General features: G+C 43.7%; 1 protein-coding gene across 1 annotated transcript in view; it reads left to right on the top strand.

The window, feature by feature from the left end:
- LOC135526222 (A disintegrin and metalloproteinase with thrombospondin motifs 2-like) overlaps nucleotides 1-8040 on the top strand; it is a 194847-nt gene extending 186807 nt beyond the window's left edge. Inside the window, exons 19-24 of the mRNA XM_064954395.1 lie at nucleotides 136-295; nucleotides 414-546; nucleotides 749-956; nucleotides 1147-1276; nucleotides 1440-1532; nucleotides 6654-8040. Coding sequence (XP_064810467.1) covers nucleotides 136-295; nucleotides 414-546; nucleotides 749-956; nucleotides 1147-1276; nucleotides 1440-1532; nucleotides 6654-7777 — 1848 coding nt within the window. The 3' untranslated portion in view covers nucleotides 7778-8040. The remainder of the gene's footprint in view (nucleotides 1-135; nucleotides 296-413; nucleotides 547-748; nucleotides 957-1146; nucleotides 1277-1439; nucleotides 1533-6653) is intronic.
- Nucleotides 8041-17873: the final 9833 nt, after the last annotated feature.

Here is a 17873-nt window from a genome sequence, read left to right as displayed (position 1 = left end):
TTGTTATAGCTTGATTTTGACGGTTCAGAATTACGTCACTGCTAGCATTGAGTTTATGACATTTCCAGTCCTGACATTTGCTTTATATATGTGACCTATACTAATATGATTGTGACGTTGTCTCCCTGTGTCCAGGTGCAGTCCCATGGAGATGCCAAGGTGACCCTTTCCTATAAGTACATCATCCACATGGACCTGCTGTCTGCAATAGAGAACAACATGCTGCTGGATGACACCTCCTTCTACGAGTGGGCCCTGAAGAAATGGTCCTTCTGCTCCAAGCCCTGTGGGGGAGGTATTTTACAGTGACACCACTAGCACAGGAAGACACCGGGAGACTGGGGAACATGATAGGAGATTTGGATGTGGTGCTCTTTGCCTAACAGATGTTTGTGTGTGTCCGGCCTTAAAAGGTAAGCAGTACACCCGGTTCGGCTGTAGAAGGAGAGCGGACAGTAAGATGGTCCACCGACGCTACTGTGAGAACATCAAGAAGCCTCGCGCCATCAGCAGAGACTGCAACCAGAAGGAGTGCTCACAGCCTATGTACGTATTGGATATGTTTGCGTGGTTATTCTTCAGGTTTACGTAGAAGTAGGCCACTGTTCAATGTCACTCCTTGGTCCCTACACTAAACCTGTGAACACCAAAGAGGTTGGAGAGCAAAGGGCTAGTAACCGAAATGGAACAAGGCCTTGAGGTATGTTTTTGTCTGTGCCTCCCTCTAACTCTCTCTTGTTCCTTGTAGCTGGGAGGATGGTCCGTGGGAGCCATGCAGTAAGTCGTGCGGTAAAACAGGGTACCAGGTGAGGTCCGTCCGCTGTGTTCAGCCCTTAGACAACGGCAACAAGCGCTCCATTCACAGCAAGTACTGCAATGACGACCGGCCTGAGGCACGCAGGCCCTGCAACAGAGAGCTCTGCCCTGCACAGTGGAGAGTAGGGCCCTGGTCACAGGTAAGGATGGGAGGCTGGGGGTAGAGGGGGGTTCTGGTGGATGAATACCTAGGGGCTTATTATTTAGTTTGTATGCATGTAGATGTGTGGTATGGAGTCTGTGTGTGTGTAGGTGTGTGTGTTTATGATGTTGGAGGTTGTTGTGTGTAGCCTATTCTCCCACTCTCTTTCTATGCTCGTGTGACCACAGTGCTCGGTGACGTGTGCCAATGGGACACAGCAGAGGCAGGCATTGTGTCACACGCGTGACAACACCATCGGTCTCTGCCTGGACAGCAAGCCAGACACCATCCGCATCTGTCGCTTGGCGCCATGTCCAAGTAAGTATTACCTGGCCCCATTACGCTATACACAACAAGTTATTTTTAAAGAAGTCAGTGGCTGAAAGTAAGTTAGTATAGGTAGTGGGGAGTATAACTCTCTCCTGATGAACTCATACTCATTTTCCTCTCTGATATTATTCCCTCCTTTCTCAATCTCCAGGAGGCTCGTCGGACCTGAATAAGAATGGCAACATCCTGATCCAGTGGCTGTCCCGCCCTGACCCAGACTTGCCCTACCAGAGGAACAGCTCACGTAAAAAACCATCCCTTTATAGCTCTGGGCCCAACCTCCGGTGCATGGCGGTCCTGACCTGGACCTTGCCCTCTCTCTCTGTCCTCTTCACCCTGCAACAGGCCTGGGCTAGGGGTCCCGGGGGCAGGCTTACCCCCTGACCACCCCCCACCCCTCCCCGTGTCCGTGCCTGTGGCCGCGCCCTCGAGCGAGCGCCAGCTTTTCGCTTCTCTTTTGGGGCGTGTGTGTCTCTCTCTCTCTCTGTGTCTGAGACAGCTCTGATTGGGGGAGGTCTCTGGCTCCTGTGTGCTGATTGGTTGGTTGGTTCTCTCTTGCTCTGTCTCTCTCTTCTCTTATCTCTCTCTCTCCTTTGTGGAGCATTGTGTTGTAACCGCTGGCCAGTCGAAACTAAAAAGAAAAACATTTAAACATTGAAGAGAAGGTGGAAATGGAAAAAGACAAGCAGGTTTGATTGGCGGCTCTTAGTGGCATGGTTGAGCCAGTGAGTCATGAGAGGCCCCTCTGTTTGGCGGCCATGTTTTGCGCGAGCTAGTTGCAAGTCGTCATGGTTCACACTCCTGAGATGCGGGGTGCACTTTTTTTGTCACCGTGCCGTCATCGTTTGAGGGCGACAGGTGTGAAAATAATGAAAAGAAAAAGAAAAAAAAAAGTTTAAAAAAGCTTTATTGTGAATGTGATCTTGTCACAATGAGGACATCTTTGCTAAAGTGCTCATCTCACATCCTGGTTCCATTCTAGAATGAGAACAAAGGTTTATCTCGTTCTAGGTCCCATTCTCAGACTGACAGAAATTCAGCACAGGGACAGGAGTTGACACAAACAAACACTTTTTAGGATTATTGTACACAGAGCTGTTGGGTGAAGAGGCCGAGAGTGAAGAAGAGTAAAATGCTAATAAAAACAGGGTAGTTTTACCATGTGAGGTTGCTTCCCATTTCACCACCTCATCAACCATCCTCTTTGACTGTTATATTAAAGTTCAATAAATGCAGCTTATTTGTGCTTGCAAACTTTAAAACAAATACATCTATAAATATATTTGTATATATATATATATATATATATATATATATATATATATATATATATATATATATATATATATATATATATATATATACAAATATATATACACATCTAAAATCTATATGAGTAACAATAATATAAATAATAATAATCTTTTACCATGAATAAGCTGTAGCTTATTTGCCTAATCCTACGGACTGCTATTGATCACTTCGATCCTTGACTGTTATGTGTATTTTTTTATTGATTTTACATTAACACAGAAGTTGATATTTAAAAAGAGGAAAGTTTTAGGGAGGAAAGGGGGTATAGACCGATATTATGCAGGACTTGGTCAGTTAGTTGCCTCTCCATTTTCTCAGATGGATAAGTGGTTTACTGTTGCTTGTTATTTTCTTTCGGGAAAGGATCACGTTTTTGTCATGCATGCATTTGCATCCCTTAGCCGTTTGAACTCATAGTGTGTGTGTGTGTGTGTGTGTGTGTGTGTGTGTGTGTGTGTGTGTGTGTGTGTGTGTGTGTGTGTGTGTGTGTGTGTGTGTGTGTGTGTGTGTGTGTGTGTGTGTGTGTGTGTGTGTGTGTGTCTGAGACTGTGTGTGTGTGTGTATGAGTCACTGTGTGTGCATGTTGATGCGTGTCTGTGCATGTTTGTGTGTGCGTGTGCGTATGTGAGTGTGTGTGTTCATTGCAGGCTTCTCATAGACATACAACACTGATACAGAAATACCTCATAGACCTTCATTTGAAAATCATCCAATTTTGTTTTTTCCTTTTGTGATGAACAATAAACACATGAACAATGCCTTATCTTGGATTGAATGTAATGGCATTTATCTGTGAAAGAGATGGCTTTACTCATCAAAACATGTATTATTCACTTAGAGGCAGCTTCAAACCAACAAGCAAACTCACACGAAAACCATCAGAACCTACAACAAACATAGGGTTTGGAACAAGGTCTGACGACCGGCGTACGGTTTACAAAGGGCCACGGGTATCGATCGACACACTGACGACGGCATCTACAAAAACACTTCAGGCTTGTCATTGTATTGTGATCACATGTTTCTGTTGTGAATATGTAGCGAGCTATCTGAGGTTTCGTGCTGGAGTCGGACGGTAGGAGGCCAATGATGCCAGACCTTGCAGTGCGATACTGTATATAACATTGGTGTTGACTGTGTTTAATAATGTTCATGACTGTTATCTTCTTACTTATGGAAAATATATATATATAATATTCTATACTATGGGTAACTGTTTCATGGCTTCACTAGCCTGATGGGTGGGGCTGGCTGACGTTGGGCTGACGTTGGATTGACGTCGGGGAAACATTCAGAAGAACTATGTGCACTGCGTCTATATGCACTTTGATTTATCAGGGAAAAATGTGTTCATGTTTTGTAAATGTTTCATATGACACTTAAACGTGCCATTCAAGTTTTTACATCATTCATCATGGATAATTCTGTATTTTATTTATTCAACATCCAAATCTATGTATTAATTTATGTAATTTATTAATTTGACTTACTATCAATTGATTAACTAAACGGATTGATTGGTTGATTTCAAAGTAATGAAGTGTTTTACCAAAGTGACTGTGAACTTGTACCTTTCGATACAGTTTATTTATTTTTCTTAAGAAAATAATATATCTATATATTGAGGAGGGAGTACATCTCATTGTTTCAGTTCCTGTCATTATCAACTGCAAAGTTGTATAAATAAAAAAAATATTTTAAAAAGCGCTCTCACTCTCTCCTCCTGAATTTGTGATGGTTTGGCTTCGTGAGGGCGCAGAACAAGCTTCCAGTGGAATTCAACTCACAGATTGATCCAACTTTACAAAGGCTTAAACATTGTCCTATAACGTGATATTGCCATGAAAGTAATAAAGAAAGACTAAATTAAATAAGATCCACCCTCTTATCCTGCATTCGAAACATTTATAGAGTGATATTGATGTAATAAATTGATGGTTCTAATCTGAAACTAATAAAGAAGACAGATGAGATGTCAGAAAATGTCAGTTTGGTCTGAAAGAGTCAGGCTGCTGTTTCAACACCACAACACAACAGAGCCAGGTTACTGTTCCAGCACCACAACACAAGAGAGTCAGGTTACTGTTCCAGCATCACAACACAACACAACAGAGCCAGGTTACTGTTCCAGCATCACAACACAACACAAGAGAGCCAGGTTACTGTTCCAGCACCACAAAAGAGAGCCCAAACCACTCTTCTTCAGTTGCTATTGACTAATCTATCGACTCTGTCGATAGGTGCTTGGGTTTCCTTTTACTTCTTCTTCCTTCCTGCACTACCTGCTAATGGTCTGGCTTTACTACCTCTACTACTTTTCTCTGCACCGTGTGTAAACGTACAGTACCAGTCAAAGGTTTGGACACTTATTCTTATACACTTTTTCTTTATTTTTGCTATTTTTTTTGCATTGTAGAATAATAGTCAAGACATCAAAACTATGAAATAACACATATGGAATCATGTAGTAACCAAACGTAACCAAGTGTTACTAAAAAATCTAAATATATTTTTAAAGTAGTCTCCCTTTGTCTTGATGACAGCTTTGCACACTCTTGGCATTCTCTCAATCAGCTTCATGAGGAATTGTTTTCCAACAGTATTGAAGGAGTTCCCACATATGCTGAGCACTTGTTGGCTGCTTTTTCTTCACTCTACAGTCCAACTCATCCCAAACCATCTCAATTGATTGATGTCGGGTGATTGTGGAGGCCAGGTCATCTGATGCAGCACTCCATCAATCCCCTTGATCTAATTGCCCTTACACAGCCCGGATGTGTGTTTTGTCCTGTTGAAAAACCAGTTACAGTCCCACTAAGTGCAAACCAGATGGGATGGCGTTATCGCTGCAGAATGCTGTGGTAGCCACGCTGGAAAAGTGTGCCTTGAATTCTAAATAAATCACAGACATTGTCACCAGCAAAGCACCCCCAAACCCTCACACCTCCTCCTCCATGCTTCACGGTGGGAGAAACACATGCGGAGATCATTTCTTCACCTTCTCTGTGTCTCACAAAGACATGGCGGTTGGAACTAAAAATCTCAAATTTGGACTCATCAGACCTAAGGACAGATTGCCACTTGTCTAATGTCCATTGCTCGCGTTTCTTGACCCAAGCAAATCTCTTCTTATTATTGATGTCCTTTAGTAGTGGTTTCTTTGCAGAAATTCGACCATGAAGGCCTGATTCATGCAGTCTCCTCTGAACAGTTGATGTTGAGATGTATCTGTTACTTGAACTCTGTGAAGCATTTATTTGGGCTACAATCTGAGGTGCAGTTAACTCTAATGAACTTATCCTCTGCAGCAGAGGTAACTTTGGGTCTTCCTTTGTTGTAGCAGTCCTCATGAGAGCCAGTTTCATCATAGTGCTTGATGGTTTTTGCAACTGCACTTGAAGAAAACGTTTAAAGTCCTTGGCATTTTCCGGATTGACTGACCTTCATGTCTTAAAGTAATGATGGACTGTTGTTTCTCTTTGCTTATTTAAGCTGTTCTTGCCATAATATGGACTTGGTCTTTTACCAAATAAGCTATCTTCTGTATCCCACCCCTACATTGTCACAACACAACTGATTGGCTCAAACGCATTAAGAAGGAACGAAATTCCACAATTGAACTTTTAACAAGGCACACCAGTTAATTGAAATGCTTTCCTAGGTGATTACCTCATGAAGCTGCTTGAGAGAATGCCAAGAGTGTGCAAATCTTTAATCAAGGCAATGGGTGGCTACTTTGAAGAATCTCAAATATAAAATATATTTAATATGTTTATCACCTTTTTGGTTACTGCATGATTCCAGATGTTATTTCATAGTTTTGATGTCTTCACTTTTATTCCACAATGTAGAAAATAGTAAAAAATAAAGAAAAACCCTTGAATGAGTAGGTGTGTCCAAACTTTTGAGTGGTACTGTACTGTACTGTACTGTACACACACACACACACACACACACACACACACACACACACACACACACACACACACACACACACACAGCTCCATTCCCAGTCTGGCCCAGTCTCAACTCTTTGTTCTCTCGCCCACAGGAAAGCAGCGTTGTCATGGAGACAGGTCAATGATCTGTCGCATGGAGGTGCTGATCCACTACTGTGCTCTACCAGGCTACAGGCGCATGTGCTGCAAGTCCTGCAGCAACGTGACCAACAGCAGCCTGACCACCAGTCTCCCTCCCCGGGTCACAGCTTGCCCGCTGCCTCGCCCCCTACCTCGACCTCTGCCTTGGCCCAAGGATAACAACACCCCCCTTCAGCCCACGGTTCATCCAAGAAGTACAATGCATATACCTTATACCACGCCGCGCCCGATGAGCACAACACACACCTATACACCCCACCCATACTTCACCACATACCCCTTCCCCATACACACGACCCCAGAGCACAGTGTGACCCCCAGAGACACAACCAGAAGTTACCCCTTCTTCACCCTCTCCACCAGCACCAGCATATACACTACAACTCCCAGCAGCCTGTTTACTGACTCAAACGTTAACTTCACCTTTATCAGCAATGACACCACAGTGACCCCCATTCACAGCTATGACATAACAGGGGCAGAAACCTCAACTCCCAGCAGCCCATACTACATGGATGATGTCCTAAAGCCAACTGAAACTAACTACTTTGAGGATGTGACATCGCCCAGTGGAACCATCCCATACACTGATGTCACAATGTCCAGCGGTGGTGATGTCACAATGCCCATTGGAACCATGCCTTATGATGATGACATCACAGTGATGATTCCTACAGTCCCCAGGGATGATATCATAGATATGACCACCCTTGATTGGCCGGAAATCACGGAGTACATATCTGTGAGCTCCATTGTTCCCACAACAACCACGGTAGGGCCAACAACAGAGTTAATGACAGAGCAAATGACAGCCAAGCCTCCCATAACAACAACAACCAAAAAGCACATGTGGCCGCTAAGCCACCAGGAGGAGACCAGCGAGAATAACTCCATTGACGTTCTCTACAACCAGATCATCGGAGTAGACAATGTCATCTCCCAAAACAACCTGATCCTCAGACGGAGCCGGGTGTTCCTCCGGGAGAGAACACGGAACAAACGCATCCAGGAACTCCTGGAGGAGAAGAGGAACTTTCTGTTGAGGATGAAGCGGGCCCAGAGTGGTGCTGCTTGATGATGATAGACCTTCCTTCCTCCCTAACACTCCCTTGATTTCTCTTATAGAGATTTACCTACGTCTGCTAACAGACTGGAGTTATTATTTAACCTTTAACCTGCCTTGGTGCTCTCTATCAGGTACTGACCCATCACACACCCAGAGTCATGGTACAGACATACAGTACCAGTCAAAACTTTGGACACACCTACTCATTCAAGGGTTTTTCTTAATTTTTTACATTTGTCTACATTGTAGAACAATAGTGAAGACATCAAAACTATGAAATAACGCATGTGGAATCATGTAGTAACCAAAAAAAGTGTTAAAACAAATTAAAATAGATTTTAGATGATAGATTCCTCAAATTAGCCACCCTTTGCCTTGATGACAGCTTTGCACACTCTTGGCATCCTCTCAACCAACTTCATGAGGAATTATTTTCCAACAGTCTTGAAGGAGTTCCCACATATGCTGAGTACTTGATGGCTGCTTTTCCTTCACTCTGCGGTCCAACTCATCCCAAACCATCTCAATGGGGTTGAGGTCAGGTGATTGTGGAGGCCAGGTCATCTGATGCAGCACTCCTTCACTCTCTTTCTTGGTCAAATAGCCCTTACACAGCCTAGAGGTGTGTTGTGTCACTGTCCTGTTGTAAAACAAATGATAGTCCCACAAAGCGCAAACCAGATGGAATGGCGTATACCTGCAGAATGCTGTGGTAGCCATGCTGGTTATGTGTGCCTTGAATTCTAAATAAATCACAGACAGTGTCACCAGCAAAGCACCCCTACACCTCCTCCTCCATGTTTCACGATGGGAACCACACATGCCGTTCACCTACTCTGCGTCTCACAAAGACACGGCGGTTGGAACCAAAAAACTCAGATTTGGACTCATCAGACCAAAGGACAGATTTTCACCGGTTTAATGTCCATTGCTCGTGTTTCTTGGCCCAAGCAAGTTTATTCTTCTTATTGGTGTCCTTTAGTAGTGGTTTCATTGCAGCAATTCGACTATGAAGGCCTGATTCACGCAGTCTCCTCTAAACAGTTCATGTTGAGATGTGTCTGTTACTTGAACTCTGAGGTGCAGTTAATAGCTGATTTCTGAGGCTGGTAACTAACAAACTTATCCTCTGCAGTAGAGGTAACTCTGGGTCTTCCAAGTCTGTGGTGGTCCTCATGGGAGCCTGTTTCATCATAGCGCTTGATGGTTTTGCGACTGTACTTGGACAAGCAGTTGCCATACCAGGCAGTGATGCAACCAGTCAGGATGCTCACGATGGTGCAGCTGTAGAACCTTTTGAGGGTCGGAGGACACATGCCAAATCTTTTCAGTCTCCTGAAAAAAAAGGTTTTGTTGTGCCCTCTTCACGACTTGTCTTGTTGTGCTTGTTAGTTTGCTGGTGATGTGGACACCAAGGAACTTGAAACTCTCAACCTGCTCAACTACAGCCCCATCGATGAGAATTGGTGTGTGCTCAGTCCTCCTTTTCCTGTAGTCCACAATCATCTCCTTTGTCACTTTGAGGGAGCGGTTGTTGTCCTGGCACCACACGGCCAGGTCTCTGACCTCCTCCCTATAGGCTATCTTGTTGTTGTCAGTGATCAAGCCTACCACTGTTGTGTCATCGGCAAACTGAATGATGGTGTTGGAGTCGTTCCTGGCCGTGCAGTCATGAGTGAACAGGGAGTACAGAGGAGGGGATTGAACATGCACCCCTGAGGGGCCCCCGTGTTGAGGATCGGCATGACGGATGTGTTTTTACCTACCCTTTCTACCTGGGGGTGGCCCATCAGGAAGTCCAGGATCAAGTTGCAGAAGGAGGTGCTTAGTCCCAGTGTCCTTAGCTTAGTGATGAGCTTTGAGGGCACTATGGTGTTGAACACTGAGCTGTAGTCAATGAATAGCATTCTCACATAGGTGTTCCTTTTGTCCAGGTGTGAAAGAGCAGTGTGGAGTGCAATAGAGATTGCATTATCTGTCGATCTGTTGGGGCGGTATGCAAATTGGAGTGGGTCTAGAGTTTCTGGGATAATGGTGTTGATGTGAGCCATGACCAGCCTTTCAAAACACTTCATGGCTACAGACGTGAGTGTTATGGGTCAGTAGTCATTAAGGCAGGTTACCTTAGTGTTCTTGAGCACAGGGACTACGGTGGTCTGCTTGAAACATGTTGGTATTGCAGACTCAGACAGGGAGAAATTGAAAATGTCAGTGAAGACACTTGCCAGTTGTTCAGCGCATGCTCGGAGTACACGTCCTGGTAATTCGTCTGGCCCTGCGGCCTTGTGAATGTTGACCTGTTTAAAGGTCTTACTCACATCGGCTACGGAGAGTGTGATCACACAGTATGGGGACTCCGTCATCGATGCTCTTATTGATGAAGCCAGTGATTGATGTGGTGTACTCCTCAGTGCCAGCGTAATAATCCCTGAACATATTCCAGTCTGTGCTAGCAAAACAGTATTGTAGCTTAGCATCTGCTTCATCTGACCACTTACTTATTGACCGAGTCAGTGCTTCCTGCTTTAGTTGTTGTTTGTAAGCTGGAATCAGGAGGATAGAATTATGGTCAGATTTGCCAAATGGAGGGTGAGGGATAGCTTTGTACCATCTTTGTGTGTGGAGTAAAGGTGGTCTAGAGTTTTTTCCCTCTGGTTGCACATTTTACATGCTGGTAGAAATTAGGTCAAACGGATTTAAGTTTCCCTGCATTAAAGTCTCCGGCCACTAGGAGCACCGCCTCTGGATGAGCATTTTTCTGTTTGCTCATGGCCATATACAGCTCGTTGATTGCAGTCTTAGTGCCAGCATTAGTTTGTGGTGTTGTATAGACAGCTATAAAGAATATAGATAAACTCTCTTGGTAGATAGTGTGGTCTACAGTTTATCATGACATACTCTACCTCAGGCGACAAAACCTTGAGAGTTCCTTAGATATCGTGCCTCAGATGTTGTTTACAAATATACATAGACCGCCACCCCGCTGTATGTTATTCTTGTCGTCGTTCAGCCACAACTCGGTGAAACAGTTTTTAATGTCCCGTTGGTAGGATATACATTCCTGTAGTTTGTCCACTTTATTATCCAGTGATTGTACGTTGGCCAATAGTACCGATGGCAAAGGCAGATTAGCCACTTGTCACCAGATCCTTACAAGAAACCCCGATCTCCTGCGATATCTCTGTCCTTTTCTCCTGCGAATGACAGGGTTGAGGGCCTCGTCGGGTGTCTGGAGAAAATCCCTCTCGTTCGACTCATTAAAGAAAAATTGTCCGTCCAGTTCAAGGTGAGTAATCGTTGTTCTGTTGTCCAGAAGCTCTTTTCGGTCATAAGAGATGGTAGCAGTAATATTATGCACAAAATAAGTTACAAACAATGTGGAAGAAAAAAAATAGCACGGCTGGTTAAGAGCCCATTAAACACCAGCCATCCCCTCCGGCGCCATTACACAAATGCATTCCAGGTGACTACCTCATGAAGCTGGTTGAGAGAATGCCAAGAGTGTGCAAAGCTGTCATCAAGGCAAAGGGTGGCTACTTTGAAGAATCTCAAATATAAAACATATTTTGATTTGTTTAACACTTTTTGGTTACTACATTATTCCATATGTGTCATTTTATAGTTTTGATGTATTCACTTTTATTCTACAATGTAGAAAATAGTACAAATTAAGAACAACCCTTGAATGTGTGAGGTGGTAAGGTTGGACACAGGTGCAGAGAAGAGCCCAGACAAAGAATCAGTGGTTCAGGACAAACATAATATTTTACTGAGATACGGTTACCACAGGGTCACAGTACACTTGAAAAAACAACAAACACTAAGTCTCGAAAACACACTCAGGAAACAACCGCACACAGTAAACAATTCAAGCTTCTGCGAAGGACCACAGAAAACACACCTCTTTTAACAGGTACACAAGCTTGAAATAATAAGGCACTCCTGAGTCCAATAATAGCCTCTAGGGCGGTCTCTGCCGCCCTCTGGTGGCAGGAGGAACCATGACAGAATGAGTAGGGGTGTTCATACTTTTGACTGGTACTGTACACACTGACCTATTTGTTTACACACACACACACACACACACACACACACACACACACACACACACACACACACACACACACACACACACACACACACACACACACACACACACACACACAGAAACACACACACACACACACACACACAGAAACACACACACACCATAAAGACAGACAGGCATACAGCCACATGGCAGGATAGAAAAGAAAAACAAAGCCAGATGGTTTGCACAGTTGTTTTAAATAAAACAAAGTCCCTTTAGGATACGAATCTGAAACCCTTTCCGATCCAAAGCGGAGGTCTGGTTGTAAAGGCTGAGAGTAAAGCCAGATGTGATATGGACTGTACATCCTCATGGACCCGCACATTAACAAGGACAACTTTTACCTATCCAAACCTCCCACAGTGTGTTTAAGAGCAAGGCACATACAGTAGATGTACTTCTCTTTCATAAGCAGCATACTCCTGGATAATCTCAGGGCGTGAATAGTTTCAGGCCATTCAATTCAATAAATTAAGTTTAATTTAAATGAAGACTTATCCCCAACAGCACTTAAGGACCCATGTAAACTCATCCCAAACAGATCTGACTCACCATGTTAGATTGCAGCCTATTACTGCAGTTGATATATATGTGAGTCACTCAGACATGAATACCACTCTGGTCCCATATAATGAGACATATTAGATAGCAAGTGTCCCTATGTGTCTGTGTCCAGGGGTACGTCCCAAATGGCACCCTATAGGCCCCGGTCCAAAGTAGTGTGTTATAAAGGGAGTAGGCTGCCATTTGGCACGCAACCTAGAGCTTTCTGAGTACTGAGTACTATACAGGGTACGATACAGGGCAGACAGACACTCTGCACGGGAGGTTTGGAGATATAAAAACAAACTATGCTACATCAAAACACCAGGGCTCCATCTCAACCTGGTAACCTGGTGGTTATCCACCGTAGTGCATACACATACCCCCAGGAGAAGAAGCCACATTCCGACTGTAAAGATGAACCTCCCCGAGTATCTCACATCCCCCAGAATATTCCTTCTCCCGGTTGTGTTAAAACTATGGAAGCTTTAGTGGTTTAGCGTTGTGCTGCCAATGTCCACGAGTCATCTATGTCCGACTCTATTCACATTCTTCTTTCTGCTGCTTCTCAGAGAGAGTCAACGAGTATGGGACTCTGGGGGACTATGGAGGGCCACTGCTGACAACTCTGTTGGATTATATTGGTGCTCTATTGAACTGTATGTCATTTTTTACAAAACGATGACACATCTCTCTGGTAATATACAGTGTCATATGTCATATGAATTTAATTGAGGGAAATCACAATCAGGTTTTTGAGTTGAAATGGTCAGTGGTGGTGCAATGCTTTTATCCTTGTTGGTGCTGAAAGCAATGCCCCCTAAAGAGTCACAGTAACCTTATCAATTAACTTGTGTTTATTATATTTTCAAAGAGCCCCCCCAAAAAATACAAAAATATAAATAACTATTTGTATCTACTGCATAACAATCAATGCTTTCAGGGCCAGCTGTCTTGTTTTTATTGTATTTTATTTCTAACAGTTGTCTTATTATCAGAGCATTTTGCCTTGCATCTGCTGCAAAAGCACCTAGGAATCTCTCTGTACGATATCTGTACATATGAATCAGAGCTCAATGTTGAATATTTATTAACGGTCCAGCGCCTGATGTATTTTGGCACATTGGGTGTTGCGTGATGATCCTGTTCTAATGTCTACAATGAGTCCCTCGCTTCTTTTCGCTCTCCTCACCGACCACTAGGGGGAAGCAGAATAGCACATGTAGTAAGTATCTACATACCGCATACTGGCTTCACCTGTCTGCCTACTTCGCTGTCTCTCTCTATCGACAGTACTTGTGCTGTGTTCTGCAGTTCATTATGTTAACACATTGTTCTATAGAATATGTAGGAGATCCGCTCTTACACGGGCATTGCTTTGAATAACACTATAAACCCTTCAGACAGGGCTTATAGACATAGAAGTGCACACATGCGCGCGTGCAAACTCACACACACACATACACAGACTGTAAACACAAACACAAACACATAAACAAAAACACACACACACACACACACACACACATACACATGCTCACACTCTTTCCCTCACCGTAATGTTGCCGAAAACACAGAGAACACCTACATTCAGCTCACGATCTCTCTCTCTGTCACAGCCGCAATGCTTTGTCTCATAGCAACCTCCTTTCTGCACATGAGTTCCTCTCTCTAACTAATCACATTTGATGGGTGGGTGGGCGGGTCAGTGGGTGGCTGGGTGTGTGTATGTGGTCTATCCTTGTATATAATGTAGGTCATGGATGTGTCAGGATGGAGTGTGACAGGCGTCACTTGAACTGCTGCCTTTCTCATCACTATGAAACTGCACACAGGAAGAACTACAACTATGAAAGGGTTTGGAGATCAAAGGGGAGAGCCTTGCTGACTAGGGCTGTAAAACATGGCTCTTTATGATCGAGAATTTGTGATATTTTCCATGCGTTCCCATTCAGAATTGAACATTGTAACCTTGACTTTAAGACCCCCAAGTGGGCGACTCAGAGGAATGAGGACAGCTAAAGTGGTGGGTGGATGACACATTTTGGTATTGTTAACAAATTCTATGATTTACACACACACACACACACTCCCTGCCACCCCGTACACAGACAGACATACAGACAGACATACAGACAGACATACAGACAGACATACAGACAGACATACAGACAGACAGACAGACAGACAGACAGACAGACAGACAGACAGACAGACAGACAGACAGACAGACAGACAGACAGACAGACAAATAAATACAGTCATTTTTTGAGTCATTTTTTGGTGCTTTGACATATCCAAATAATGAAATAATAATTTATCCTGAAGGTAGGATGGTTTGAGAAAGACTGAATGCCCATTATTGTTTCTGTGCAATTCAAAAACAATTTAGGCTTCTGGAAAATGTATATTTTTGTCTGGGATTTTTTGACCAATCTGGTGAATGGTTCAAATTGACAGACAAGTGTCAGGACCCGGTTGCGAACCTGGGTCTCCGGAGTGAGAAACAGTCACTTAACCAACTGAGCCACGAATAGTCAGCAACAAGGATTTTTGTCTCACCCCCAAATAACTCAGAGCCCAGTTCCATGAAACACAACGGGGTTGGTTATATCACAGTTTCATAGAAAAGCGATTTGTGAAGTGGCATCCTGCTGGTAGACCTCAATGGCTCAACACATGTAGGTCACTATGCCACAGACAACATATTGACTCCTTTCCTCTCCTCTCCTCTCCTTCTCTCTCCTCTCCCCAAACACCTTTCTCCTCTATTAGCAGCGAGAAATATATTTGCTTTTTTAACGCTAATTTACGTCTGACAATATTCATTTTGACTTCAATATGTTGTTCCTAAGCATTTCAAATTTAGCAGTCAGATGTTGATGTCATGTTGCAATGTTCCTTTTAATTATTATATTTGTTTTGTTCCTGTTCTGAATGAATGAATGTCTGTTCCGGTTTGATCATGGAGAATATATCTGAACATGTTGTTGTTGGGAACAGTCAGTATTGTACATTTGAGTCACTGTGTCTCTCCTGTGCTGCCACCTGTTCATCAGGGCTAAATGAACTAGCATGTGGCCTGCTCCTCACACTGCACTGACAGCACGTGTCTCAACATCTTTATTATGGCCATATCCGTCTCTAACTGTGTGTGTGTGTGTGTGTGTGTGTGTGTGTGTGTGTGTGTGTGTGTGTGTGTGTGTGTGTGTGTGTGTGTGTGTGTGTGTGTGTGTGTGTGTGTGTGTGTGTGTGTGCGTGTGTGCGTGCGTGCGTGCGTGCACGCGCGTGTGTGTGTGTGTGCATGTGCATGCGTGCTTGTGTGTGTATGTGCATCTAATATGAATCAGAGTGAAGCACTCGCTAGCTGCAGTCTCTTATGACTGCTCACATTAGAGAGTCTAAAAAAAAGCAAGGGATCTTTTTTTAGAGATGGGTTGTCAAGATGGAGTATAAGTAATCTCTTCATAAGCATACACACACACACACACACACACACATACACACACAACATTGCATTAAGGGTTTATGTGGCTGCACCACCACCAATAATGCCCTATTACATCCTGACCCCCACCCAGCCATTGCAGTTGTCTATCGCAAACAAACACCAACACTCTCTGCCCTGCTCGTCAGAGAACGCTGCCTGCACTGACAAGGTGGTCTTTCTCTCGTTCTCCCTCCCCTCTATGTGTGATGGTGTGAATAACCAGTTGAGGACATTGCCTTCTTCTGTTTCCTCATCTCTCAGAGAAATTAGATTTCCTTGGAACCCAGTGATGTCTGCCAGGCATGGCTTCAGAGAATAAATGAATGGTGTTATGATGTGGTTTAACCAGGGCTTCTTCAGGTCGTATACGCAGCTCTGTTGCATAAGCACTGGGAAGTTGGTTGAGGGTCCTGAGACAGAATTAACTGTATTTATAGTTTTGTCCATTTTGACATTGTTGTTTTGGATACACATACAGAGAGTGACTTGGGGAGACTTGGCCTCTGATGAAGTATCCTGTGATCATATATCTACCAGATTTGTCTATGAATCATCACACACACACACACACACACACACACACACACACACACACACACACACACACACACACACACACACACACACACACACACACACACATAATTGAATTGTATAGATCACCTAGAAGACTATACAAAGTTCATATACGCTGAGTGTACAAAACATTAGGAACACCTACCTAATATTGAGTTGCATCCCCATTTGCCCTCAGAACAGTCTTAATTCATCGGGGTATGGACTGCAAGTTGTCGAAATCGTTCCACAGGGATGCTGGCCTATGTTGCTTCCCACATTTGTGTCAAGTTGGCTGTATGTCCTTTGGGTGGTGGACCATTCTTGATACACACAGGAAACTTTTGAGCGTGAAAAACCTAATGGCATTGCAGTTCTTGACACACTCAAACTGGTGCGCCTGGCACCTACTACCATACCCCGTTCAAAGGCACTTGAATCTTTTGTCTTGTCCATTCACCCTCTGAATGGCACATATACACAATCCATATACACAGCATACACAGCATCGGCACATATACACAGTCTCAATTGTTTCAAGGCTTAAAAATCATTATTTAACCCGTAACCTCCCCTTCATCTACACTGATTGAAGTGGATTTAACAGGTGACATCAATAAGGGATCATAGCTTTCCCCTGGATTCACCTGCTCAGTCTATGTCATGGAAAGAGGAGGTGTTCCTAATGTTTTGTACACTCACTGTACGTAATGGTTCATATTGTTGTTGATGTGAATTGGGTCAAGATGTTCAGAAGAGGGTGTAGTGGTTTTAAAGTGGTACCTCTGAAAATTCAAAGTTGTTACCCAACTCGTCAACAGCTCCTTGATGGGAGCAGCTGATCAGGGTAAATAGAGCCCCCATCTCCATCTCTATTCAATGTTGGACTCAAAGAGCAGAAGGACAGGAATAGAGCACTCAGCCCAACAGGATGCACACACACAAAAGGCCAACCTCACACATTATGGCATCAGTAACATTATCAGAGATATTGAGGCTACATTCCACCACATGCTACAGTACCACTTTATAGGGGTTCTATGTTTTATCAAGACACTTTGTATCAGATAAGCATTGGTCTAGTATACCAGCTTTATTCTATACCGGAGCCAATTACAGCCTGGTAATGAACAGAGGTAGATTTAGACTTTTCCTGTTTTTACAACTCTCAATCTGTTCCCCCGTTCCTACTTCTGCTCTTTTGGAACTCCCCACTCAACTTCTATTTATATTTTTCTCAATCTCTTCATCTACCTCCATCTCTTTCTGTCTCTATCCATCAACACAAGCATCCAATGACAGTGCTCTGGGATAGGAAATGGAGGACGGTGCTATATTTAGAATCAGGGAAGGAGGGCAGATTGAGGGAGCAAATGAGAGAGAGAGAGAGAGAGAGAGAGAGAGAGAGAGAGAGAGAGAGAGAGAGA

The sequence above is a fragment of the Oncorhynchus masou genome, chromosome 32 (assembly GCF_036934945.1).
Source record: "Oncorhynchus masou masou isolate Uvic2021 chromosome 32, UVic_Omas_1.1, whole genome shotgun sequence".
Taxonomy (NCBI): Eukaryota; Metazoa; Chordata; class Actinopteri; order Salmoniformes; family Salmonidae; genus Oncorhynchus; species Oncorhynchus masou.
This window is presented reverse-complemented; position numbering and strand designations above follow the sequence as displayed.